The 26,627-nt window shown below is 38.0% G+C and overlaps 1 protein-coding gene, 1 long non-coding RNA gene and 1 other non-coding gene across 3 annotated transcripts; 2 read left to right on the top strand and 1 right to left on the bottom strand.

Annotated features, from left to right (window-relative positions):
- Window positions 1–2,416: 2,416 nt before the first annotated feature.
- Window positions 2,417–3,883, bottom strand: LOC108825264 (uncharacterized). The gene has a single exon (XM_018598577.1). It carries the CDS (start codon window positions 3,881–3,883, stop codon window positions 2,417–2,419), a length of 1,467 nt encoding a protein of 488 aa, XP_018454079.1.
- LOC130500447 (small nucleolar RNA R71) lies at window positions 3,198–3,304 on the top strand. The gene has a single exon (XR_008939072.1). It is a non-coding gene; the product is annotated as a small nucleolar RNA R71 (small nucleolar RNA).
- Window positions 3,884–15,093: 11,210 nt separating the features above from the next.
- Window positions 15,094–25,644, top strand: LOC130499545 (uncharacterized). Its single transcript, XR_008938416.1, has 3 exons — window positions 15,094–15,569; window positions 24,797–24,915; window positions 25,111–25,644. It is a non-coding gene; the product is annotated as an uncharacterized LOC130499545 (long non-coding RNA).
- The last annotated feature ends 983 nt before the right edge of the window (window positions 25,645–26,627 follow it).

The following is a 26,627-nucleotide window of genomic DNA, read 5'->3' on the forward strand; positions in this document are numbered from 1 at the left end:
GACCCAAGGTCTTAAAATCCTTACCAAATCTCCAAGGTCTTAAAATCCTTATCAAATCTCCAAGGTCTTAAAATCCTTATCAAATCTCCAAGGTCTTAAAATCCTTATCAAATCTCCAAGGTCTTAAAATCCTCATCAAATCACAAAGGTCTTAAAATCCTTATCAAACCTCAGAAGGTCTTAAAATCCTAAGCAAGTCTCAACGGGTCTTAAATCCCACAAACGAATTCAGGTTCCCATGAACCCCCTCCTAAGGTCTTCAGAGTAGCTCAGGTTCCTAAAAACCCGGAGCTAATCTCAATATTTCAGGAACTCCTTCTAAGGATCCTCGTAATTGAATACACTTGAAATCTTCGAGACCTGATAAGTCATTGGACATCATATATAATAATCACAATACATGTCCTAACCGAAACTTCCACTTGACAAAAGTCAATCTCATCCAAGAAACGATCAAACCAAGTCAAATGACTTAATATGAAAAACAAAACCGAAATTTGAATAAAAGGGTTTAAAAGCCTCCCCAGGCTAACGAGGGTTCAGAAGACCCTAAGGTTTAAAAGCCTCCTCAGGCTATAAGTCCGAAACGTAAACAAAGCCCATTGGGCAAAAGTTATGAAAAGCAACATTACAATTCAAAAAGAGCCGCAGCTCTTAGACATCATTATCATGGGAGCTCATCCCGACATCCTTCTTTGGCTGGATCTCCCTCATCTGCCTCCTTGTCATCGCCCATCTGGGACGTCTCGACTGGAGCTGAATCAGGGCCCACCAAACCTAAGTTAGAACCATACTCTCCGTAAAAGGATAGATTAAACATGTTAATCTCGAAAGTACCTGAACTCTCTGTGAATTGAGGAATGGGAAGCTTGCTGGCCGAGAAGTCGGATACTTGCGCCTTTTCATACGCAATCGTAGCCATCAGATTAAGCAAAAGAAATCTTCAATAAAGATAACTGTTGCTCGAGATCTCAACAAAAAGATTGATGCTCGGGGCTAGGTCTAGCTTCCGAGATAAGGAATCTTATCTCGAAAGCTGGGGGCAACTGTTGGGCCCAAATATGACCCCTTAGCTAGTGATAGACAATAAGAAATGATAACGGGCCGCGAAAGGCCCATCATGAATTCAATCTTCAAAAACAGCTAAGTCAGATCCGAAGGCTGTGAGCTGGAGATGTTCATCAGAGAGGTCAAGGAAAAGAGGTAGCTCGTTGACAAGTAAACAGGCACAGGACCCGGTCAAAGAGGTAGCTCGTGGACAAATAAATAGGCGCAGGACCCGGTCAAAGGGGAGCTGTTACAAATCCCTCAAATCACGGAGGGGATCTCGGGAACCAGTTGGCTACGATCAAGCGGGACCTGAGGCTATTTAAAGAGAAAGCAAATCAAGAAAGAAGATCTATTCAACCTTTATTCATTTTCACGATTATCCGATTGAACTCATTTTTTACTCAACATTCATCAAAACATTCTTATTGTAACACTCTTATAATCTTTGTATTCATCAAAGATCACCTTTTGTAACCATCCCATTTCTACTATATCAATACAAATCGAAGTTCATTCTACAAGTTCTTACGGGATTCAGCCCGCGATTATCTTTCCCTAACCTTTCCTAAACATTAAACCTGATCTAAAATCTAGGTGTGAGTTTTACCCCTCACATCTAGCACCACAAAGTCAGTAGGAATTTCACAATTTCCCACCATCACAGGGAGATCCTCTAGGATACCAATGGGAAACTTCACAGAGCGATCAGCTAGAACCAAAGAGAGTTTGCACTTCTTGTAATGGCTGAATCCAAGCTTCTTGGCTACAGTTAGAGGCATGAGGCTAACACTAGCTCCCAAATCACATAAGCACCTCTCAAACCTCAAAGGACCAATGGCACAAGGTAGAGTGAAGCTTTATGGATCCTCTAACTTCTTAGGGATTGTCAACCTTTTGATGATGGCACTGCACTCATAAGTAAGAATCACCATTCCCTCCATTTCCTTCTTCTTAGCAGCCACATCATCTTTCAAAAACCTGTTATACTGAGGAACAAGCATGAAGGCATCTATGATGGGCATTGTAATCTGAACTTCACTCATCTGCTTCTCAAAGAGTGCTTTGTACTTCTCCAATAGTTGCTTCTTGAATCTTCCAGGAAAAGGTAGCTTAGGTTCATAGGGAGGAGGGACAAAAGAAGTATCTTTTGATGTAGGTTCACCTTGCTTCACTGTTCTCTTCTCCTCTCCAACCTTTCCTTTACCCTTAGCTTCAGCAATCTTTTCCAGAATTTCCTCATCAACCTTCTCATCAACAATAACCACCTCATCATCAATGTTGATGGCAACATCCCCACCTTGTTTCCCACCATCCTTGGTGAGTATCCTTGGAGGCAACTCCTGACCACTTCTCAAGGTGATTGCCTTCATTGCTTCCTTGGGGTTTTGCTCAGGTTTTCCAGGAAGAGAGCCTTGTTGACGCTTGATTGAGAGCTGAATGAAGCAAACTGGTTCTCCAAAGCTTTGAACTTGTTGTTGAGCTCATTGTAGCTTCCATCAATCTTTGTGTGGATGTTTCTCAGCTCATAACCCATGTTCTTCTCACTTTTGGATTGAGCCTCAAGGAGTTGCTTGAACATTGATTCCACATTAGTGTCTTGAGACTGAGTTTGAGAAGAGCTTCCTTGAGCTTGAGTAGACTGGTTCCCTTTTATGTTGTAGCCTTGAGAGTAGTTTTGCTTTGCTTGATAGCCACCTTGCTGGTTGTTTGAGTAGGGTCTTTGTTGGTAGTTGTTGTACTGAAAGTTGGGCTCTTTCTTGTACCAAGTCCCATTAGCATTCACAAAGCACAACTCTTCTTGTCCTTCTAGCCCATCAACTTCATTGATCTTAGCTGTCTCTTCTTGTTTCTGCTCACCAACAAAGTTCACCTTTTCTTGCTTGGCTTTATCAGAAAGAAGCAAATCCATTTTTTCTTGTAGAGCCTTCAACTCTTTCCTTGTGTTCTGATCCTCTCCATCACTGCCTCTGTTACTTCTATCATTGTCCTCATTGTAGACTGAATCACTCTTGGCCATATTCTCAACAAGCTCCAAAGCTTCTACTTCAGTTCTGCCCAAGAAAAAGCCATTGCTAGCAGTGTCAAGTTGGCTTCTATACTTAGGCAAGGCTCCTCTGTAGAAAGTACTAAGCAAACTCTCCTGGTTGAAGCCATGATGTGGAGATTGAGTGATGTAGCTGTTGAATCTTTCCCATGCTTCACCAAAACCTTCAAGATTCCTTTGTTGAAATCCTGAAATCTCATTCCGAAGCTTTTCAGTTCTTGAGTTAGAGAAGAACTTGGTGAGGAAAGCTTCTTTGCACTCATCCCATGTCTGGATGCTATCTCTTGAAAGACCCTTCTCCCATGTGTGAGCTTTATTTCCCAAAGAGAATGGAAACAACTTAAGCTTCAATGCATCTTCAGACACACCATTGATCTTAATGGTGCCACACAGCCGATCACAGTTGTCCAAGTGATCTAGAGGATCTTCCAAAGCAAGCCCGTGGTACTTGTTGCTTTGGATCATGTTGATCAAGCTTGACTTGATCTCAAAGTTGTTGTTCTCCACAGCTGGTGCTCTAATGCCAGCCCTATTTCCATGGATATTAGGCTGATCATGGGCACCAATTGCTCTAACTTGGCGCTGTGGATGTCTTGGTCTAAGGTTGGCAGCTCCTTGACCATCTTCAGCAGCTCTATCTTGAGGCAGGTTCTCCATGTCAAACCCCAACCTCTGAATGTGAGCATGTTGCTCTTCTTCCCTTCTTCTTCTCATAATCTCCCTCTCAAGTGCAGAAATGTCTTCAACAATGGGAACAAGGCTTGATGAACCTCTGCTCCTCAAGTTCATACACCTGAAAAGTCAAAGAGAAAGAAGGCAAGAATCAATATCACAATAGAAAATAAAAATGATTTAGTCTCAAGCAAGTGACTAAATCCCAATGTCACAATCAACTTAGAAGTTGGCAACGGCGCCAATGTGATAACAGGATTTTGCTAAGATCCTATTCAAATGTTGAAGTATAAAAGATGTCAATCTAATTCTAAGAGATCATGAAACACTAGGAATGCAAGACCATGCTTAAGCTAAATGCCATCAAGATATGATGACAGATTATACTAAAATAAGACTAAAAATGCGATAAAGCAAAAGACTTTCTTTGATTATGAGATGGGAGAACTCATGGGATAAGGGATTTAGACCTTGGGTGATCAAACTCAAACTAAGGTGCCAGCTTTCAATCAATCTATCTACCTTAGACCTAGACACAAGGCTAAACAAACTCTATCTCTAGATGAATGCTCATTTGCTTCCAAAACTCAAGCATCTAATCTCTTTGGTTGAATGTTGAGGAAGCAATCATTAATAACAAGTCTAATAGCCATCTTAACACCTTTAACAACAAATCTCTTTGGTAGAGTATGTTAAAAGCTTAGGAGAGTTGGTTCAGACATTTCATCGAACACCTTGTGGATGGGAAATATCTAGGACTCAACTTTAGAGAGGTCAACTCCAAAGAAGCATTGAAAACACTCTACTAGCAAGGATTAAGAAGGATCTACACCTAAACACCTTAGATCAAGCCTAATCACCCTTAATCTCCCTAACCCATGAATCCAAAAGTGGATTACTCACTAATCACAATGACTACTCTTGAACCCATGAGGTATTCAAGCTTAATCATGTTTAGAAAGAAAGAAATGAACTTAAGTTTTCTCGAAAAATCTTCGTATCAGTAAAATAATATTCTGGAGACATTATATGTTGGAAGCAGGATAGGAATCAAGCAGGACGGGAAGCAAGCACGACGGGATTGAAGAATGACGGGAAAACCCGAAGTTGGGCGAAAACCCTAATTTCGGTATTGCGGGATTTTTCAAGGAAGCCGGAGGATGGGAAATATTTTTCTTCAAGTTTAGAATCCTTATGGAGTTTATTAAAAATATTCAGAGCATCCGGGTGACAGCAGAAAAATATTCGGGATTGATCGCGGATCGAAAATTCATCAGAAGAGCCGAAATCGCGCAAATCGACCGAGAAGCTCGAGGTGGCTTGATCTAAGGGATCAGGACGTGGTGTCAATCATCTGATGACCTATCTGTCAACAAAAGCACGAGGTGTCGTCATGCATGGAAGCAATACATGCAGCTTGATACACAAAAGCACGAGATGTCGCCATATCTGCGATCGAAGCATGTTGAGCGAAATGTATGCGCTGTGGTGTCGATCTGCATGAGGCCAGGCCGTGGATCAGACATCTGGAGGGCGTGGTGTCACCTTGCATGACAACCTGGTCATGCCATCATACATGTGGAGCACGAGGTGCCGCGACGCATGTGTCCGGAGCCATGCGAAGCGACACACGGGCTGCCACACGGCTTCGATCTGATTGGTTGCTGCATCCTATATATACCCACGACCCCTTGCTATTTCAAACCATCCAGACCTGTCCAAAGCAACTTAAAAACGTGAGAGAGAAGTATAAAAAAAGCAAGAGTTTCCGAGCTATTTGAGAGTTTCAGAGAGTTTTCGAGATCGGTTTCTCTACCGATTTCGAGTGAGTGCCGAGGGAAGGCTCTGTCAAAAATAATTCGTTCAAGTCTAGCATATTCGCTGATGATCAAGTGGAGGTGATGTCCAAGGTTAGTTCAGATCCATGGGTTCAGTTCAGTCGAAGTTCTGAAGCTCGATACTCTGCCGAAAGTCCGAAAGAATCGTCCAGCAGCTAGGGAAGGTTCTGCCCGAGTTGAGTTCAGTCCAGATCAATATAAGGGGAGGTTCTGTCCAAGTCAATATCCGTCCAGTCCAGTCCATTCAAGATATCAGCATTGGGTTTTGGCTAGGCTCTCTCCGATCAACAAGCTGCTAGAACACTGTGAGTTGGTTTTGTGTGAGTTCCACTTGGAACTTAGGATAGATCGAGTTGCATATAGATTATAATGATCACGTTATTGCATGATAGAGTCCTTAGGGTTATTTTATTGAATCGAACTCAGTTTAGCACGGGCTAGCTGAGATGAAAGAAATGAAGACTGAGTTAATAACCTGACTAGGACTAGGGTGCATCATGTTTTCTATTCTTGCTTGGTTATTTGATTGAGGTTAGTCAGCTCTTGGTAAGGAAGTGACTAATTGGTTGTGTTGTTATGTTATTGTTGTTTATTTTATTAGAGTTTAGTACCAAGAGTCCTAGGCCATATAGGCTGGACTAATTGTACTAGTTGTTAGTGTGGTAGAGTCTAGAGTCTCGATAAGGTTGTGTTATTGTGTTGAGTGTGTGATGCCGACAGTATGTGCGTAACCCGCCCATACTAGGCTTGTAAGGGGTTGATCAGTGTTTCCTAACCCTCGTATTCAGCGGGTTCAAGAAAATCCCTTATTCGCTGGATCGGGAAGACTCAGATAGACGGGATCATGGCCTAGGGCTGAGTGTTACACGACGGTGTAACGTGGCAGTGACCCGAAGGACTGTGGGCTGTCGCGCGGTGACCCGAATGACTGTGGGCCGCAGTCGGTTGAAAGTTCTTTCTTCTGGCCTTTGTGGTAGGATGTTAGGATGTTGCCGATAGAGAGGATGAACACGAAGTCACCATAACACCGATATACAGTGTTACGAGTTAGATCGAGTCATAGTTAATTAGTATCTTGTTATTGTGATTGTGGTTGATTGATTTGCTTGCAGGTTCCTGTTACTTGAAGTTAGATTATGGCAGGAGGCCAAGTCTAACTTATTAACCGGATCATTAGATAGTAGGTTGTGATTGTTGATTGGATATTGGTTGTTGACTTGTTTTCATGCAGGGTCCCGTTACTTGAAGTTAGATCATGGAAGGATGCTAGGTCTAACTTAGTAACGGTTTGTTTAGCCTTAGATTAGATTTCTTGCTAAGGCTATATTGATTGTTATTTGGGGTTGTCTGGGTTAGTTCTAGGTTGGGGTAGAGGTAGCCAGCTCACTGAGTAACATTAGGTTACTCATCCAACTCCATTGTCCTTTTTGCAGGTTTCTTTAGTAAGGAAGATTGGATAGCTCGGTGCTGGACGTTAGGACCACCAGTGTAGATTTGCTTGCCTTTTGTATACGGTATTTTTGAGATTGTATTTAGTTGACTCGATTTGGCATTAGGCCGGGCCCAGTCTTGAATTATTCAGTGTATGAATATTTCTTTGAATCAATAAAGTATTTGTTTTATATGCGCTTCATGAGTACTCTGATATTTGACTAGTCCGGTCTAACACAACGTTAGGTCGTCGTATGGGTTGAAAAGCCTTAGGCCTCGATCTAACGGCAACGCTACGGTTTGCAAAGCCTTACGCCTTGATTTAGCGTGACCAGTTAGTGGATGAACCAGTCTAGGTTGCGGAGTAAAATCTGCGACTATGACTGGATTGTCTCTAACCCGTCATGTAGCGCTTCCGGACCATGGTGCTGGGTTGGACGGTCAGTCATGTTCTTGTTTGATTGTTGGTTGGCCGGTTGACCTTTCATCTCCAATCCTTGGTGTTGGTCGGTTCGTCGGTCATGTTCTTGTTTGATTGTTGGCCGTTGGGTCGACCTACGTCTAGGACGGTTCGGGGGTGTTAAACTTGGTGTGGCTACACATGCAGCCAGAGAGGTTCCCTGAAGAGAGGAAGTCCAAGCTATCACCTCGAGGGACTGGACCTTTCCGGGTTCTGAAAAAGATCAATGACAATGCTTATAAGCTTGATCTTCCAGGTGAGTTTAAAATTTCTCACACGTTCATTGTATCTGATTTATCTCCTTTTCTTGCAGATGATGGTGTTCTGAGGCCAGAACCTTTTCAAGAGGGAGGAAATGATGAGGCCATCCAAGTAGAGGTTCCCGTAGTTAGGCGCGGTCCGACCACTAGGAGTGGAACCAAGGCGATAAGAGAAGGGTTCTCCAAGGCGGTCTCACAAATCCTAGATCAAGATGGGCAAACCGGCCAGAACCAGCTACTGATTGAAAAGATGATCCAATTGAAGATACAAGACCCAGCCGGTTCAATTGAAGTTCAAGACACAGCCGGTCCAATCCAATTCAGATCATTTCGCCAGAACCGAGCCGATTTCATCATCTCCACATCCGACCTCGGTTCAGACTCAATCCTCAATCCATAAAATCAATTTGCTTCCGGTTCAGAGATCTAGCCGACCATCAAAGGGAGTAGTATGTGTTGTACTCTTTTCCTCATCAAGTTTTGTCCCACCGGGTTTTCTTGGTAAGGTTTTTAATGAGGCAACATGCAAGCATACTATGAGCTTTGGTCAAGGAATCTCAATCAGCAACCGGTTTACTGTTTTATTTAATTTTATTTTGGCTAAGACTTTGGGCAACTGTTAGCCTTTTATTTATGTTTGAGAGTTGGCCCTTTTTAGGCCTTTTAAACCTTTGAGGAGTCCATTAAGGGGATTGCTATATAGCCCCTTGTGGATGACGAAAATTGGTTAAGTCTTTTATGAAATTTTCAGTTTGCTTCAGCAAATAAAAACCCTAAGTCTTTCTAGTGTGAGAAATCCTTGAGAGCAGCCGAATCTTATCAAGCCTCCATCACCAAGCTTGTGGCGATTCTTCACTCCACTCCATCCACTGATTTGTCTTGAAAGAGATACACATCCAGCAAGCCAAATCCCATATCTATCCATCTCCATCCACTGTTCTTGTTGAGAGAGATACACATCCAGCAACAAGGATCCACCCGCCATCTTCTATCCTTTTATTTCTGTTCATTTTTATTGTTCTTAGATCATTTCATTTCATCTTGTTCTTGCATCTAAAAACCCATAAAAATCATATTGTTTCTGTTCATCATTTTCTCATATAGGTTTCATTCTGTTCTTCATATTTTATTTCACCAGAAAACTCATAAAAAATATCTCTTTTGATTTCAGGTACAAATCGGCAGTTTCTCTCTCTACCGATCTGTTCCTTCAACCCGCACCAGAACGACCAGAAACTCTCATCAAACCATCCATTTTTATAGTCTGAATCTCAGGCTGTATCTCATTTGTTGTTAAAGGTGTTAACATAGCCAATAAACATGTTAGAATTGATTTCTTCCGTGTTATTCAGCCAAGAACACTTGATGTCTGAGATAAGTTAGCAAATGAACATTCATCTAGACATAGAGTTTGTTTAGGATCGTGTCTAGTCTTAAGGCTGTTAGTGATCAATCATTGTCATCCTTAGTTCGAAACCTGATCATCCAAGGTCTAATTCCTATACCTGTGAGTTCTTCTTTAGAATAATCAAGAAATTCATTTCATTTACTGCTTTATTGCTCTTTGTTTCATTCTTAGAATCATTAGTTGTTACAAACATCAAAGCTTTCGATTGCATTTAGATTAAGAAAGTACTTTCATTCTTGGTGCTTTAGATCCCTCCGAATTGGTTCGACATTACTTCTATACAACAACATTTTTCTTAAGAGCCTTGAAAACTTCTAACATCACCACGCACAACACAAATCAATACGACAGAAAATACACAGAATAGTAAATATGAATAGTAGTTCGAAATAGTAAAGTCGTAAGAACAAAAGATAGAGAAAAACGATCTTATTTCCGAAACCGCGTTTGAGCGTAAACAACAGGTAAGAGATCGGCTACAAGAGCTGTCGATAAGTTTGTTAGTCTAGCCGCCTAATTCTAACCTAGTTGAGTCGTAGCTCGCTAACAAAACGGAAATATTGCCTAAATTGCTCTAAGTGCTAAGTTGATGCGAAAATTTTTCTCCCTCTGCTCCTTTCCCCAAGCTCTCTTTATATACTCCTCCTTAGGTTGGTCTATCTCCCCTTGGGCCAAATCTGTCGCGAATCGGGCTTTTTCCATTTTCCTCGATCTTAGTGTTTATCGGGAAACTTGACGTTTATCTTCGGGAAACTTGACATTTATCTTTGGAAACTTGAAATTTATCTTTTATGTAAAGATAAACACAAACCGTCATGTCTATCTGGAACTTGATCTTCTAAAAATCGTAAGCAGGCCGTTTGGCCGCGTTTGGGTCCTTTCGGCCGTCTTTAAACCTTCGACGTTTTTTACGATTTTACGAGAAGGTACTCATCGTGGTATCGGTTTTCGGAACGAATCTCAATTCCTCGTATTGTTGAGATGATTGGTGTTTTAGAATAACCGTAATCGTTTTATACGATGAATTGCAATCCATTCGTTAATCGAACCTTCCGAGTTTTTCCGTAACTTTCCTGATCGTTCTGATCAAAACGAGATGGGGTTTTAGATTCACGGTTTTAAGTAGTTGTACTACGTGACTCTGAGCAAGGATGCAATGTATGTGATTGGACCGGAGTCGGGATGGATTTACGAGGAATTGGCCGCACTCACTGGACGACCCGCAGCACGGCACGCAGGACCACGGCATGGGTGCAACAGCCGGCCCCCGGGGACACGGCGTGGGCGCAACGGCCGGCGCCAGGGGCCACGGCGTGGGCGCAACTGTCGGCGCCTGGGGCCACGGTGTGGGCGTAACTGCCGGCGCTCGGGGCCACGGTGTGTGCGGTGGGTGCAACCGCCGGCGCATGGGGCCGTGCAATGGGTGGAACCGCCGGCGCCCGGGGCCGTGCGGTGGGCACAACCGCCGGCGCCTGTGGCCGTGCTGTGGGCACAACCGCCGGCGCCCGTGGCCGTGCGGTGGGCGCAACCGCCGGCGCCCGGTGCCGCGGTGTGTCGCAACCGCCGGCGCCCGAGGCCGCGGTGTGGCCGCAAACATCGGCGAGTAGACCCGTGCTCTTCGGGTAACCCGTTTAGGCTATCCGTTTTCTTGGTTTTTTGAGGTTTTGAGCACCTCTTGGTTTTTTCCGAGGACTTTCGGGTATCGATTTCATCTTGACCGATTTTGATCCCAACACCCGGAGGGATTTTCCAATAAGTCATGAGAATGGAAAAAGAAGGAGATGCACCAAAGAAAAGGAAGAGACGAAAATCGGGAAAATACCATATATTTCCTTTTTGGGAAAAATTCTTGAAATCCCTTTAAGGGGGATCCGCCGACTTGACTCATCATACGCAGCGGCTAGGAATTTCTTCGTTTCCTTTTTTATAACCAAGAACCCTCACGATCATGATAATAAGGATCGCATCCTACTTGATTGCCTCAGCCGTCAATACGGTCCTAGCCTAACCTGGGCATGAAGAATCAAGGGGCGTGAAGCGTCCTCCAGCCTGGAAGAAAATCGTTAAGACAAGGTCAAAGATCACAAATTATCCCTTGATTCCAACGAAAAAAACAAGAAATAAGGGGCAACCTGTTGGAAAAAATATCCAGGCACTAGTTTCCTCTAGCTTCCGGACAGACCCTCAACTTCCAGACCGCTGCTTAAGAAGAAACTAGGGACCGACCCCTGCTAGAGGTCCGACCCATTCGATCGGACCGACCCCTGCTAGAGGTCCGACCCATTTTTTTCATTATGGAAAAGTTCGCCCTACTTGAAGCTGACATCTACAACTATAAAAGGGAGCCCAAACCCTAGAACAAGGGATCGACTTTTACAGGCTAAGAGATTAGAGTTTAGGCGACTGAGAACAAGGTTTATACACCAACGTTGTAGTCCCGAATCATAGACTCAATAATACATCTCTTCTAGCCTCGATTCTTGATTTTCACACAAATCTTCTAGGTTTCCGTAGTACTAAAACGACCCTACACAAAAATACCATAACACGGGGTGCATGAGAATCTGGTTCTAACCGGAGAATGCATCCATAAAGCTCATTAGCTGATGTCCTGCTGTGGCATCGACGAGTTTTTCGATGTGAGGCAAGGGGAAAGTGTCCTTTGGACAAGATTTGTTTAGATCCGTGAATTATATACAGACCCGACACTTTTCGTTCTTCTTCCTTACTACTATCACCTTGGCCAGCCATTCGGGGAATTGTACCTCACGGATGAACCTTGCGTCGAGAAGATTCTTGATCTCCTCGTTTATTATCGCATCCCTTTCAGGGGCGAACTTCCTTCTCTTCTGTCTAGGGTCCACCTGCAACTTATGCATGATTACTTATGGATCAATCCATGGTATGTTGATGTGGGACCAGGCGAAGCAGCCAGAATTAGACATGAGGAAGTCTATCAATCTCTTCCTTAATCCCTCCTCCAGCTTGGAACCGATCTTGAGGTATTTAGTGTGTTCTCTTCGACTAGAGGCACGTCATCCACATCTTCAAATTCTAGCTTTTTAGAATGCTAAGCGGGAGCCTCCTTATTCAGTTGTGATGGGACCTTAGTTTTCAGGGTGACTTCATAGCACGAGCGGGAATTTACCTGGTCTCCTTTGATTGTCTTCACCCTCCAGGGTGTAGGAAACTTAATCGATTGATGAAGTGTTGAAGATACGGTCCCCATGTCGTGGATGGAGGGTCGTCATAGGATTATGTTGTATGAGGAAGAACAATCGAGGACCAGGAACTTGGTCGGCATGCTGATTCCCTCCGCGTAGATAGGTAAGGTTATCTCTCCCGAAGTCTGTTTGATCTCCCCGCTGAATCCGATGAGTGGGATCACTCTCCGTGTGAGGACGTGTTTGTTTAGCCCTAACTCTTGAGAGGCGGTTTGGAAGATGATGTTGCCGGAACTATCATTGTCCACCAGGATCCTTTTCACTAGACAATTTGCCACAGTGAGTGACACGACCAAATACTTGTTCTTACTCCTTGGCCATGAAAGTAATCTTGTATGTTCTCAGGGTTTGATGCTCTGGCTGGATTGCCCCCAGATTTCTAAGATTATCTAGGGTGCCTCTCTGAGTGGCTGCCGAATATACGTCGTACGATTCTGAACCGCTGGATATAACATCGATTGTCTAGCTCTGCCATGAGCAGATAGTGGAGGGTTTTAATGCTACCATCGGTCTGATGTATTCTGGTTGGTTCCGGGGCCGGAATCGTTATCTTTTATGTCGTGACCCTGAGTGATTCCGGCTCTCTTGCATAATGCCCTTCTTCCGTCGGGGGTTGATGAAGGGTGCGCGATTTCGGCCTCGGGCTATGTGTTTCTGGATCTGAAGCGAGTTGACTCTTGAGACCTTATTCTTCGTGGCTTGTTGTGTGGGGAACTGGGTCCCGCGAATCGCTAGATCGCGTGGAGGCTCGACCTTTCTTTGAGTAGCTTTGGATAGTTCGTCGTCCTCGTCTACCGCCACCATCACGTAGTTTGGATTACTTCCCTACTTCTAGCGCCAAACTGTTAGGGGATTTTTGTGTAGGTCAATTGTGAGTACCACGGAAAGGAAGACAAGCTTGAAATTTAATATGGATTCGGAGTCTATATATGTTATTGAAGATGATAAGAAGTCTTTTTCCTTTTGTAAAGTAGAAAATACAATGTTTGATATCTTTACCCCTTATCTCACTGTCCCCCTCTTGTAGGGTTTCTTATTGTCTTATATAGTCGTCCTTGGGCTGATCCTAGTCGGTTTGAGTGAAAGGAGTCCTTCCATATTCGGGAATATGTAAGTTCCTTGGTATCAGAAGTTTTCCAGTTTTTGGGTGTAGAGGTAGTTCCTGAGTTCTGATTTCCTGAGTTCCTTTCAATGAGGATCCGGGGGACAATGTGGCGAGGATCTGGAGATTTAGGTCCTGCCTGGAGCTCGGAGAAAATGATACCTGAGTATTTTCCCCAACAATATTCATCTTAGAAGATTGTTCTTAATGTTTGTTTCGGATTGACTAACATGAACTTGAATAGTAGATTTGTCCACTGATCTATCTTCTCTGATCTAGGATTGATAGATATAGCGAGAACTGGTTAAGAAACCCTAGTGAACACGAAATCAACCCGCGCTAAAAGCTTACTGGAAGAGTATCGATCGATGCTCCTATAGGTAATCGATCAACGCGACGAAAGACATATCGGCCGATGCTCCTATTAAGACATCATTCAATGCTTTCTTATATTCGACAACACAAGTTGGAGATCTTGGATATAATAATAGATAACCCAAAAACAAACGTTGATTGGTTATTCTTACTGTTAAGTTCTATAATATTGTGCAAGCAGTTGAACAATTGTTTGTTTATTGTTTTAGATTACATACAATTTACAGTCTTCATATCTTGACCTAACTTAGTTTAATATGATCTAGTGTGGGCCGTAGCTCCTTGTGGATTCAATCCTTAAATACTACAACTTGACCTATTTTGATGAGAGTAATAGTTACTCTAGGGTAATTTGAGCACGTATCAAACTTCTTAATGAAAGATACTCACTTGTTCAGGCCTGGGCATTTTACCCAGACCCGAAGACCCGACCCGAAACCGACCCGAAAAAACTCGGTCCAGGTAGGAACCGATCCGATCAAATTACCCTATCGGGTCTTGTTGTAGAGGACCCACGGGTCTTGGACCCGACCCAGACCGCACCCAAAACCCGACGGGTACCCGAATTAATAATGTAAATTATATAAAATTAATTGAGGGGGAGTCGAAGACGGGTTATTTGTCTACAGAGCAAGGGGGTTAGCCACTAGGATACAACCAATTATCGTTCTATCTCGCATAATTTAGTATATATACACATTTTAATATAATAAAAACACAAATTTTAAATAAAATTTTAAATATTTTCGGATATATAAATATTTTCAGATTTTTTTTTGTATTTTTAGGTATTTTTTATGTCGAACCCGAACCGAACCCGACCCGAACCCGACCCAGAACCAAACCGATAAATTCTAATTACCCGAATGGGTCCAACTATATAAGACCCGACCCGACCTGGATCCGGTACGACCCGAACCGACCCGGAACCAAAAATTTGAAATTACCCTATCGGGTCCTAAACTCCTAGACTCGAAAGACCCGGACCCGAAAAGACCCGGCCCGAACCCGACCCGACGACCCGAATGCCCAGGCCTACACTTGTTATTGACCAAAAATAATAAAACTAAAGTAATTTATTTGAAATATAATCTTGAGATCCTAAGTTTTGACTTTTAAGGATTTAATAAGAAAAGATAACAATAAATTATTTATGTATGTAAGAAAACAAGATAAAAAGAAGTACACATTGTTTTTTAGTACATTAGAGTTTGATTTTGGTTGCTAATGGTTGTTTGTGATATTGAAGAGCATGATATCAAAACTATACTAAAAGGACTTGAGGAAGACATTTTAAGCTATCCACATATGCAAGGAAAATCGACCAATAAAAACCTTTTATTTAGCTACGTCACCTTGCTGTTCGTCAAACCTGATTGGGTTCAAGCTTGGAGCGCATCTCCCCCACCCCGACTCTTCCACTTCACCTTCTCCCATGTCTGATCTTTTTCACTGTTACGTCTCAATTAATAAAGATCTTAAGGCTATTCTTCAATATTTCTTTCCACCTCCCTTGATCCTTCTCCTATATATAGCTCTATGTCTTAAACCTAAATCCACCCCAAAATCAAAACTACTCTAAAGAAGCTACATCCATTGCCATGAAATCCACCGCAAAATCTCAGCTTTCCATCGGTAAATCTCCAGTCGCAGTCTATTTCAGCGCCATCTCACTTGGACCAGCTGACTCCTCATTGATGAATAGGTATGAGTTCTTATCTGTAACTTTCCTTCCATCATAGTTTAAACCAGTCTCCCTAACACCGATTGATTTCTGACTCTGATGCAAAGTTTCATCACCTCTTCTTTTGCTCCAACATATCTGCCTCATCTCAAGATATAATTTAGGGTTTAGTATTTAGGGTTTAGGGTTTAGTGTTTTGCTGATTGTGTTAATTTTGTTTTAAAAAATTCAAATATTTAGGATTTATCCAAGGGTTTACAATGGATTTAAGGTTTATGATTTAGGATTTAGAGTTTAGGGTTTAGTGTTTTGCTGACGATATTTTAAATATAAAATTCTTTTTTGCGACTACTATTATTTTCTATTTATTTTTTATTTTAAAAACATAATAAAACTTGACAATATCTTGTTTTATTTTTTAAAAGATACTGAATATGAAATAACGAAAATCCTATTGGTTAGGTGAACCTATTGGTTAGGTGAACCTAAAGGTTCACTCTAGGGGTGAACCCAAGTATTTCTCATTTTTTTCAGCATGAATTATGAGAATCTCATGTATATCTTTGATATTTTGAAAGTTTGATATATGAGTAAAATCTTGAGAATATACCTCTTAATAACATAGACTGTAATAGAATTAGATAATCAAAATATGCAGATTTAGAAATCCATTTACCAAAACAATGAATTTTACTAAGAATTTAAGAATCCGCTAACCAATAACCAATAACAATGGATTCTGAACATCTTAGAAATATTTAGAAATCGTCTCCTAATAAACTCCTATTAATTTTGAAGCAAATCGTTTCCCAATCACAAAGTTTCCATAAATTTGATATAAAAATAACCGATGGATATTTAGTAATAAGAAATGCTGGTAAAATTATATATGTAATTATCACATAAATTTCTCCGACACATTATGCATTTTCTCTTGCATTTTCTATTGCTTCTTCTTATTCGTTATCATTTCGTTCTTTTTATTAAATTTATAATTCATTGCTAATATGTTCCTAATTTTCTTACAAAATTTTCGAATTATTAAAACAACTAAAACTTGTAAAAAGTGTCGCTTTATGTAGTTTGTAAATACAAAAAGGAATTGATCAACGATTATTATTCTTTACATAATTTCATTATTTGTAATATCATTCAGAATATTTGACAAGTGAGATCGATTAGTTCTAGACAACTTTTATTTTAGATCTACATAAATCATTTGAAACTGAAAATCCATCAACCAGTCAAATTATAACATTTTTTTAAAACGTTCTCTATGATTAAAACCTAAACAAAAGTCATTTAACTGACTTCTCATTTTTTGTATGAGAGGATTTTTATTTTTAGTTTATAAATTATTTATAAGATCTTATAAATAATTTTAAATTATAATAATATAACTTTGTAAGCCATGATAGATAATTTTATTAACATTTTAAGAAATTTATAAATGATCTATAAAGCACATATAAAAATTACTAGACATTAAGAATTATTGAAATATTTTATATACAAATATACAGTAAAACCTCTATAAATTAATAATGTTGGGACTTTGAAATTTTATTAATTTATAGAGATATTAATTTACAAAAGTTTCCTTATTTAGATTTTTTCTATTTTTTCTATTTTTATTTATATAAAAAGAAAATATTTTATTTTACCGTATGTACATTATTTAAATTTTATAAATTTGACTTCAATATTGTTTTATTATCTTATTTTATGTATAATTTTATGTTTCATAGAATTGTTAAGTTGTTTTCGGTATAATTTTACTAAATATTGTCAAAATATATTGAAATGTTAAGAACAATAAAGAATTTTCATTGTGAATATAAAACCAACAATATAATATTTAACTTATATAAAAATTATATATAGATAAATTATTAATTTATGATTTTAAGGGGACTATATATTTACATAGAAATTTTAAAAATATTATTATCTTATCATTTTATCGATTTGTGTTATATTTAACACCGGTCCAACTTGGGACCGCTAAAATTTATTAATTTATAGAGATTATTAATTTATAGATTATTAATTTATAGAGGTTCTACTGTATTGTCTTCTATAATAATATAAAATGATTTTATAGATTCTAAATATTGTTTTCTATTCATTATTTTATGTAGTACAAATATATATATATATATATATATATATATATATATATAAATTGATCAAACATTATTACACTTTCTATAAGACAATTATTTTCCGTAATTATTATTTGTACTATCATTTAAGTAATTTGGCAGGTGATATTGATTAGTTATAGACTTACCTTTTATTTTAGAATAATTAAAATAAATAAATTTGAAATTTCGTCAACTAATCAAATTATAACATTTTTTTCTTAAACTATCTTCATGATAGTATATAAGATGAAAAAAATAAATTTATTAGGTTGAATCTATAAATTTTTGAATCTAACATATAAATCCACAAGTATACGTATTCAAAATTTGTATATTTACCTTTAAAAGAGTGGAAGACTAAAACTATGATATGAAAAACCTGCAAAAACAAGAAAACGTAGTGAGAAAGAAAGAGATAATATAGGGACTTTTGCAAAATTGACTCAAAACTCAAAGTCAAACACAAAACTAACCTATGCTCTTTTGGATTTTTCTTTTGTCCTCTTCACCCCACAAGTTCACATCATTCACGAAAATGCCACTAATTTTTTTTTTTTTTTGAAAATTGCAATTTTACTCTCTCAACCTCATCATCTTCAAGTATTTACAAGATTAACATTCCCATCAATACCCCAACCACCATGAACAACCAATTTGAAGCTTTTAATGCACCTCAAATAGATTTACACTATCTTTTTCCCCAATTGTTATGAACTAAAAACAACATCTCTTTCACTTTGTCTCCATTTTCATCCAAAAAACTCAGGTTTTTGATTTTAAGTTTTTTATTGTTGATAGAACCATTCAAGCTTATGATTCTTGGTGGGTTACTTTCGTTTGAGGTTGTATGTGGTTGGAGAAGACTTATGTGTGCTAAAGAAGTCATCTTACTAATTTAAGTTATGAAATTGATTTTTTCAGATATGTTCGCCCAGTAAGTCTTCTGGCTGTAGAAGACTTACCCATAAGTCTTCTGCCTGTCAAAGACTTAAGGGTAAGTCTTCTGGTCAAACTGAATGACTTACAAGTAAGTCGTCCAATTTTGTTTGTTAAAAAAAAATTCTATTCTAGGATAAACGGGTTAGTTTTGCATTTGACAGAATTGTGTTAGAGATATTTGACTTTTCCTGGACGACTTACTTGTAAGTTGTCTATGCGAAAACAGAAAAAATCAATATTTTATTATTTCTAGACGACTTACAAGTAAGTCTTTTCAAGTTAGTTTTGCAATTAGAAAATAAAACTTAAATATTAATTTCCCCTAGGTCGTCTAGTCAGACGACTTTTTTTTAAAGTCGTCCAGATTTTTTTTCCTGAGATTCTGGTCAAACCTTGCTTCTTAGACGATTTTCAAGTAAGTCGTCTAGCTGGACGACTTATTTGTAAGTCGTCTGGAAAAAATTAAATATTTAAAATTTATTTTCGAATTTTAAACTAACTTGTGATGATTTACATGTAAGTCGTCTAGAAATAATAAGATACTGAATTTTTTTGTTTTTCCAGAGACGGCTTACAAGTAAGTCGTCTAGAAAAAGTCAAATATCTAACACAATTCGGTCAATTACAAAAATAACATGTTTATCTTGAACGATTTACTGGTAAGTCGTCTAGAGTTATTTTTTTTAACAAACAAAATTGGACGACTTACAAGTAAGTCGTCCCATTTAAAAGTCAATTGCAAAAATGACCTCTCTAGACGACTTACTTGAATGTCGTATGGGTCAATGTTCACTAAACTTTCATTTTCTCTAATAATATAAAGACGTTTTTGCAAAAATAATATGGTTTTCCTAAATGAATTTACAATCCATAATATGGTTTTATTAAACAAAATATGTTAAATTCCAAGGAAATTACACAAACTACAATGCTTGCTTTAACAACCAAATGAAAACAAAAAATAAAGGGAGAAAAAAAGAATAAATTGATCTTAGCTTTACAAAAAAACATCGACAATAGAAAAAACACAAAAAATCTTCACAAATAGTATTAGAGGTCCCAGCAGTCAACAGAAACCCGACTATGAATATTTGTTGATTGTGTAGTAGAATGTCTGATGTTTGTAAGAATTTTTTTTTTTTAAACAAATTTGTAACAAAAGTATAATTATTGATTTTGTGAATTTACGGGTGAACGTTTGGTAAGTTAAAAATTGTATATTGGTTGAATATTCAGAGGTTTTTATATTACAATGGTAAAAAATATTTTTTGCTGAACTTAAATAGTAAAATTTCTTAATTATTCTGATGGAGAAAGTATTATAGCCACCCCTGAGTAGAAACTATCTCTGATGTCTAAGCTATTTGTCAGAATTGTGGAACCGTAATATATTACGGAAGTCTCAACGATGTTAAGGACCAGCTTTGCATTTATCAATTGGATGTCTATTTTGTTTATGAGGAATTTGCTATTTTATGTATATAAGCGAGGTAAGTAAAATATTTCAAAGCAGCCAAACAATGTTCATATTGTTCCAATACACAAATTGAATGGCTAATAGTTGGAGCATGAAATATAGAATCTTGTAGAGTGGATTTTATATTGAATATATAATTTATTTTATCTGCTTGTAATAGTAATTTTGGTCGCATATTTTTGTTGTTGGGGAGATATGTTACCGTGGCATTTGAGTCATGAGTGTTGTTAAGTAACACTGGAGTTTTTACATGTGCTTAGTGCATTGACTTTATTAGCTGCATAGAATTTAATTTCATTAAATATTTTATCTAACAATTCTTTTTATTCTGAATAGTGGTATATTATGCGTGAATCATTTTTTTTGTTATTACTCTTATTTTTGTGTCGTTAACTATTCATAGTAATATAATCGCTGTGATTGTCTTAATATGTCTATGTTTTGATTTTACTAATTTCATAGTAATACAATTCACTGTATACCTTTTTCGTTGAACTTGTTTTTTTTTGTAAAACATGTAAAAGCAATATCATAAAGGAAGTATCTTTGTTGTTCAAAAAAAAAGAAGGAAGTATCTTTTCTCTAGCTTCTAGGAATGTTTTGTTTTCTATATATTCTTAAAAATTATGTATTTGTTATATTACGTAGGTTTTGGTATGTTTTTACTAAATGTATACTTTTATTTTGTTTATATTCTATTTTTCCTTTTCAAAATATATCTTTTGACCATAAATTAATCTTTGATTGTTGATTTTTATCATTTTTTAGTTGAAAGTTTGAATTTAATGGTAAGAAAATTATCCGTTAAATTCACTTTATTTTTTTATTTTTGTTGATTTGAGTATGACAAACTAATTGCAAGTTCTATTAATAGTAGTAACCATGGAAAACTTAGCTATGGGTAGAGTTAACTACTCCAGATCATGAACTCTTATGGATATATTACTACATTAGTAATTTCAATAAATAACATTGAAATGTTTCGAGAACTCATGGTTTACAAAATTGTTTCTAAAATTTAGCAATCATTTGGATCGATAATTTATTTGTTATTTGTTAAATAACTGTATTTTGTGATAATATCGTCTCTAAATTTTCTTTTAATACAAAACTAGGTGACCGGTCCGCATCCTGTGCGGGCAATGTACAGTTTCAAAATATGGTCAAACTACTGGTTGGGTTTGGAAGTAACGGAATTTATATCATAAGACCACCTATTTTGGAATAAAGCATCAGGCACAGTGTATATGATAGTAGTTAATATTTTAAAAAGAGGAGATGGAACAAAGTACCTTCAGTATCAAGAGGTTATTATTGTGAATATGTATAATTGCAACGTTCCAAAAAAATTATGTGTTTAGACATCAATTTTTTTCTTCGAAATAGATAATTAATAGTATATATTTATAGATGACTACATATTTTAGATTATCAGTAATTAGAATTGGATGGTATATATGTTGTAATTTGTTATAGTACCCACTGCAAATTATTGTATGCATGAATTTGAGTAGTAAAATATATATAGACTCATTAAAAAAAATAATAATAAAATTGAAAATATTATCCATAACTTGTATAAAGTATGAAGTACAATTCTCGATAAAGAAAACAACTTCAATGAGAGACCTGAAAAAAAAAACAATTTTATTTTGTAAGAAATTAGACTGGTTATCGTTATTTGAAAGATTTGCAAATTTGTAAATTTTAACTTCTCGGGAAACAATATTAAATTCACATACCATGATCAAAATAATCAGAACACTTTTTTCCGAAAATGAAATAGTATCGATCTTCATAGTCATCACCATCCATCTGCCAAATACAAAAAATAAACTATCGTAACAATTGATATATTTTAAAAAAGATATTGTGAAAAAATATATAACAATTACGTATCCTGCCTACGGAATATTTTGAAAAACTTGTTTGTAGACAACATTCAATGTTTTTGTCTCCGCCTTCCTTTCTTTACCTGTTATTAGGATTTTTAATCCAGATCTCGACTTAACTCTTGAAAGTGCAACGTAGAGCTGACCATGAGAGAACACTGGCCTAGGCAAAAACAAACCAACACTTCCAAGTGTTTGACCTTGACTTTTGTTGATGGTCATCGCGAAAGCCAATGTAACGGGAAACTGTCTTCGACGCATTCTGAAGGGAAACTTTGTGTCAGGTGGACTGACATACATTCTAGTAATCCAGACTTTGTCTCCAGCAATACTGTTTCCGGTTATAATTCTACCTTCTATCACATGGGGGAGCAACTGAGTAACAATTAGCCAAGTACCATTGCATAAACCATCTACCAAATCCAAGTTACGGAGACACATAATAAGAGCACCAACCTTCAGCTTCAAATTATGTCTAAGCATTCCTGCCACTCTAACACTGTTCAAAAACTCTGTTGGATAGGTAACATTTTCTTCTACATCAACATCGGATAGGATTATACTGTCAGAACTAAGGTAAACCTTGTATTCACCTGAAAGCACGTATAAATCCTTTAGCGACATGTAAAAAGTTACTCGAACATAAGAGTAAACAGAATCAAATGTTACCTGGCAACTGCGAAAGCATGTAATCATTTATTTTATCAACTTCATCATTTGTGGGTGTGAGAATGGCTCGATGTCTATACAAATCCTTATCTTCTGAGGTTTGAAAAGCTTGTCCATAAATCTCCTTTGCAATAGTCTGAATAGGATCTTCTCCAGTGTTTTTTATCAACATATCAGAAGGGATGTCAATGTCAACTTGACCGTCGTTTGGCAAATTTATTTTTCCATCTCCAACATCCAAAATCCATTTTGAGAAGGATTGAAGCTCTTTTGCTTCATCATCACTAAGACCAGCGAGCAATCTCATGTTTTTTGTTAGCTTCAAAACTTTGCAGTGCTTCCAAAGATATGACGAATTCAGAGCCGCCAAAACAATCTCTGCTCTACCACCTCCGGTATAACCAGTAAAATCTGTCTGAAATCTCCACCGAAAACAAATACTTTACCTCCAAAAGGTTTGTCTTCAGAAGATCTTATAATATCACGCATAGAACGATCCAACGTCTCGAAACAGTGTCTGCTCATCATAGGCGCCTCATCTCATACAATGAGCTTTGCTGCTTTAACTAATTCTGCACGATCTGATCCTGGTTCCATTTTCTTGCAAGTAGTAAACTCGTCGGCATCTATCGGAATACCAAACCTGGAATGTGCGGTTCTACCTCTTTCCAACAATAATGCAGCAATTCCACTGGATGCGGTATTTAGAACAATCATACGTCTAGATCGGATTGCTGATGAGAGTGCTCTATATACGAAGGTTTTACCTGTGCCTCCATAACCATAAAGAAAGAACACTCCACCGCTATCATTCAAAACTGCATCCAAAATCTCGTTGTAGACCCCTCTTTGCTCATCTGTTATCATCGCCATAAGTCTTTCAATTTCCTTTAGCTGATCTTCCACAACATACTTAAGCCCATCATCTATAAGGCGATTGCCGTTGTAACAACCAAAATGATCTGGCTTTGGCATTAGGGGCCATTTCTGGAGGCTACGACCATTGCTAAGCAAATGATTTTGGATCTCGGTTAGAGCAATGTTTTTGATCCGATCTATGGTCAAGTTCAACTCTGCAAGTTTGGAAAAAATAATTAAAAAAGAGAGACCTCATTTAAAACATATTTCGTTTAATAAGAAAAAAGCTCACCGGCATTTCCAGTTTGTCGTCGTTTCTTGTAGAGAATATCGTCGGTAAGATACTTCCAAGTAGCTTCCCACACAACATAAGGCTGAGATAATGTTTTGGATACCAACATTCTCGAAAAAAGCTTCCTCGCATATGTTCCAGAACTATTATCACTGCAATCTTTGATAGCTTCTATGCATTCCTTGCCATCATCCATCAATCCCAAAGCATAGCAAGCATCTTCGTATGTAGAATATACAACACCATCAACTGTTCTTATATCCTCGTATGATTTCGGCCCTCTTACCCAATTTAGCATTACTCTTAAGAAATATAACTCATCTTGTGCTGGATTAATATGTGCAATCCTCCCTATCGCAAAGCCTCGTTTACGTGGTACCCATTCTCTCATACTTGCTTTCCAAACAAATTTTGTTGGAAATTCGGCATATGTCAAATCTCTTGCCTCTGGGTATTTTTGATATGCTATGAACCACGCCGGAAACATGGATTGGTTGACAGATTTTTTCTTCAGAATACTCTCAATAGGTTCATCTTCATCAAAAAACACCAGCTCCTGATCCGGGAGATGAAATCCAAGTTTCTCTACAGAAGTAGTACGGAAATTTGTAGGAAAAGCAAGAACCCGCCACGACGACTCGCATGCAGTTATATATCTAATATAGAAATACGATAAACATAAATTAGAAACAACAATCGTAGACCCTAAAATGTAAAAGACAGTTTAAATAAATTATTATAATGTAATTATTTAATTGTATAAACATAGTTTTTATAATTTCATTTACGATAGTATATATATTTGTCTAAACGTATACTTTAATACTTTAGACTAATATTAATAGAATATTTTGTATTTTCGGTTCATGCCCACATAGATACTCAGTAATAATAATAAATAAAATAATACCTGCAGTCGTAATATGTTTTGATTTCGTCTATGACGCCATCTTCATCTTCTTTATCCATTGCAGCTGAAGCAAATCAGGTCCCTTATGGATATATTTGAAAAGATACTTAACAGCTCGCGTTTGGATGCACCACTCGACATTCATATGCGCGTGATATCGAAGCATGAGGTTTCTATTGTAAGGTACAACATATCCATTGTCTAATCTGATTCCATTTTTCTCAATGAACCTACCATCAATACGACGCATGTAAGCTGGAAATCCATTTGCGTCAATCGATGTCCTGATGTTCAGTGATATACCATGGATTTTACCCGTTTTTAACCATGGTATACTAGTATTTTATTATATATTTAATCTGTTTTCTGCCCTGTTAGATATGTTTTCAGGTTCAGGAGCATTTTGTGAGAAAGTGATGTTTTTGGAGCGTTTTGGAGTACAAGAGATGATACACCCGAGTTGACCATTCAAGACTAAGTCGGAAGTCAACATTGCGATTACAATCGATCGATACTCATCCTGAGTTGTCGATCAATGTAGCTGAGAAGATCCGCGTACTAGAAGATTATAATCGATCGATACACATTCAGTGTTGTCGATCGATATCGAGGACAAAATGGTTTAGCCGACTATTTCACTAAGACTTCACCAAATTACGAGATTGCCCCTGACGAGTTTTTAACCTAATGGAAATGCTTAAATACTCCTGCAAAGTCTTTTTGACGGCAAGTTTTGAAACCCTTTGAAGCTTGAAGCTTTTCACAACCAAAGCAGAGAGTGTGAGAGAGAGAGACTAGTGTTTTATTTGTTTGAGAGAGATTGGAGAGATTTCTCATCTCCTTTTGTATTTCTACTTTATTCTATCTATGCAATTCTTTCATCTATCTATTGTTATGAATTGTTTAGCTATGTCTGAGTAGTCTACTTGTTAGATCTAGGGTTTAAATAGGTTTGTGGGATTAGCCCCAAGCTATAATTGCTAAGTTGTGATACTCATCAAATGGATTGTACCCTATGCTTGTTTTAGAGTAGCTAACTAGAACATAGAACACTAGGATCTAGATTATCTTGAATTACCCATTTGAGCGATGCCTGTTTCCCGTTGAGAAGAACGACAGTTCCTCTTTGAGACCTCGCGGTCATATTCGGTTCGCGCTTAAGCAGATCTAGAAGCCATCGATCGATACCCTACTGGTAAATCGATCGGCGCCGCAAAAGGTGTATCGCTCGATATCTCAAAAGGATATCGACCGACTCTTTTTTTGTGTCATCATGCGAAAGGTGTGGCCAGAGATCTAGATATTTTAACCAGTGATTCATTCACATATGTTAAGCGGCTGAGATCTATAGTATCATGCAAGCAACTTATTAAAGCATTTATAGAGATTATAATCTTCATTCCTGAATAGAAACCCTATGTCTAGCACTCTTTATCCCATTTAAACAACCCTTCATATTGTTAGTTGGAGCAACTATCTTGCTCATTTTAGGATTTGTTATTTTCATTTCTATCATATAAACCAACCTTGCCTAGGATTGATTAGTAGATTTTATTTAATTGGTTCCCTAGCTCCTCGTGATTCGATCCCTAAGTACTACAGCTGTACCTCTTATTTGAGAGAGTAAGTTCTACTAGGTAATTTGAGCACTATCAAATTTGGCGCCGTTGCCGGGGAGCTTTGATCGCCATTAGATTTAATCTTATTAATCTTAGGTTTTTCTTTTACCCCCTTTCTTATTTAAATTTTTTCTTGACTTTTCAGGTACATGCCCAGCAGTACCAGAAGCAACAAGGGAAATCAACTATTATTCTCAGAGGATCCTGCACACTTGGAACGCTCAATCCGCAAAGACCTACGCTCCGCATCGATCGACAGAACCGCATTACCGTCGA

The sequence above is a fragment of the Raphanus sativus genome, chromosome 9, assembly GCF_000801105.2.
Source record: "Raphanus sativus cultivar WK10039 chromosome 9, ASM80110v3, whole genome shotgun sequence".
NCBI classification, from domain to species: domain Eukaryota; kingdom Viridiplantae; phylum Streptophyta; class Magnoliopsida; order Brassicales; family Brassicaceae; genus Raphanus; species Raphanus sativus.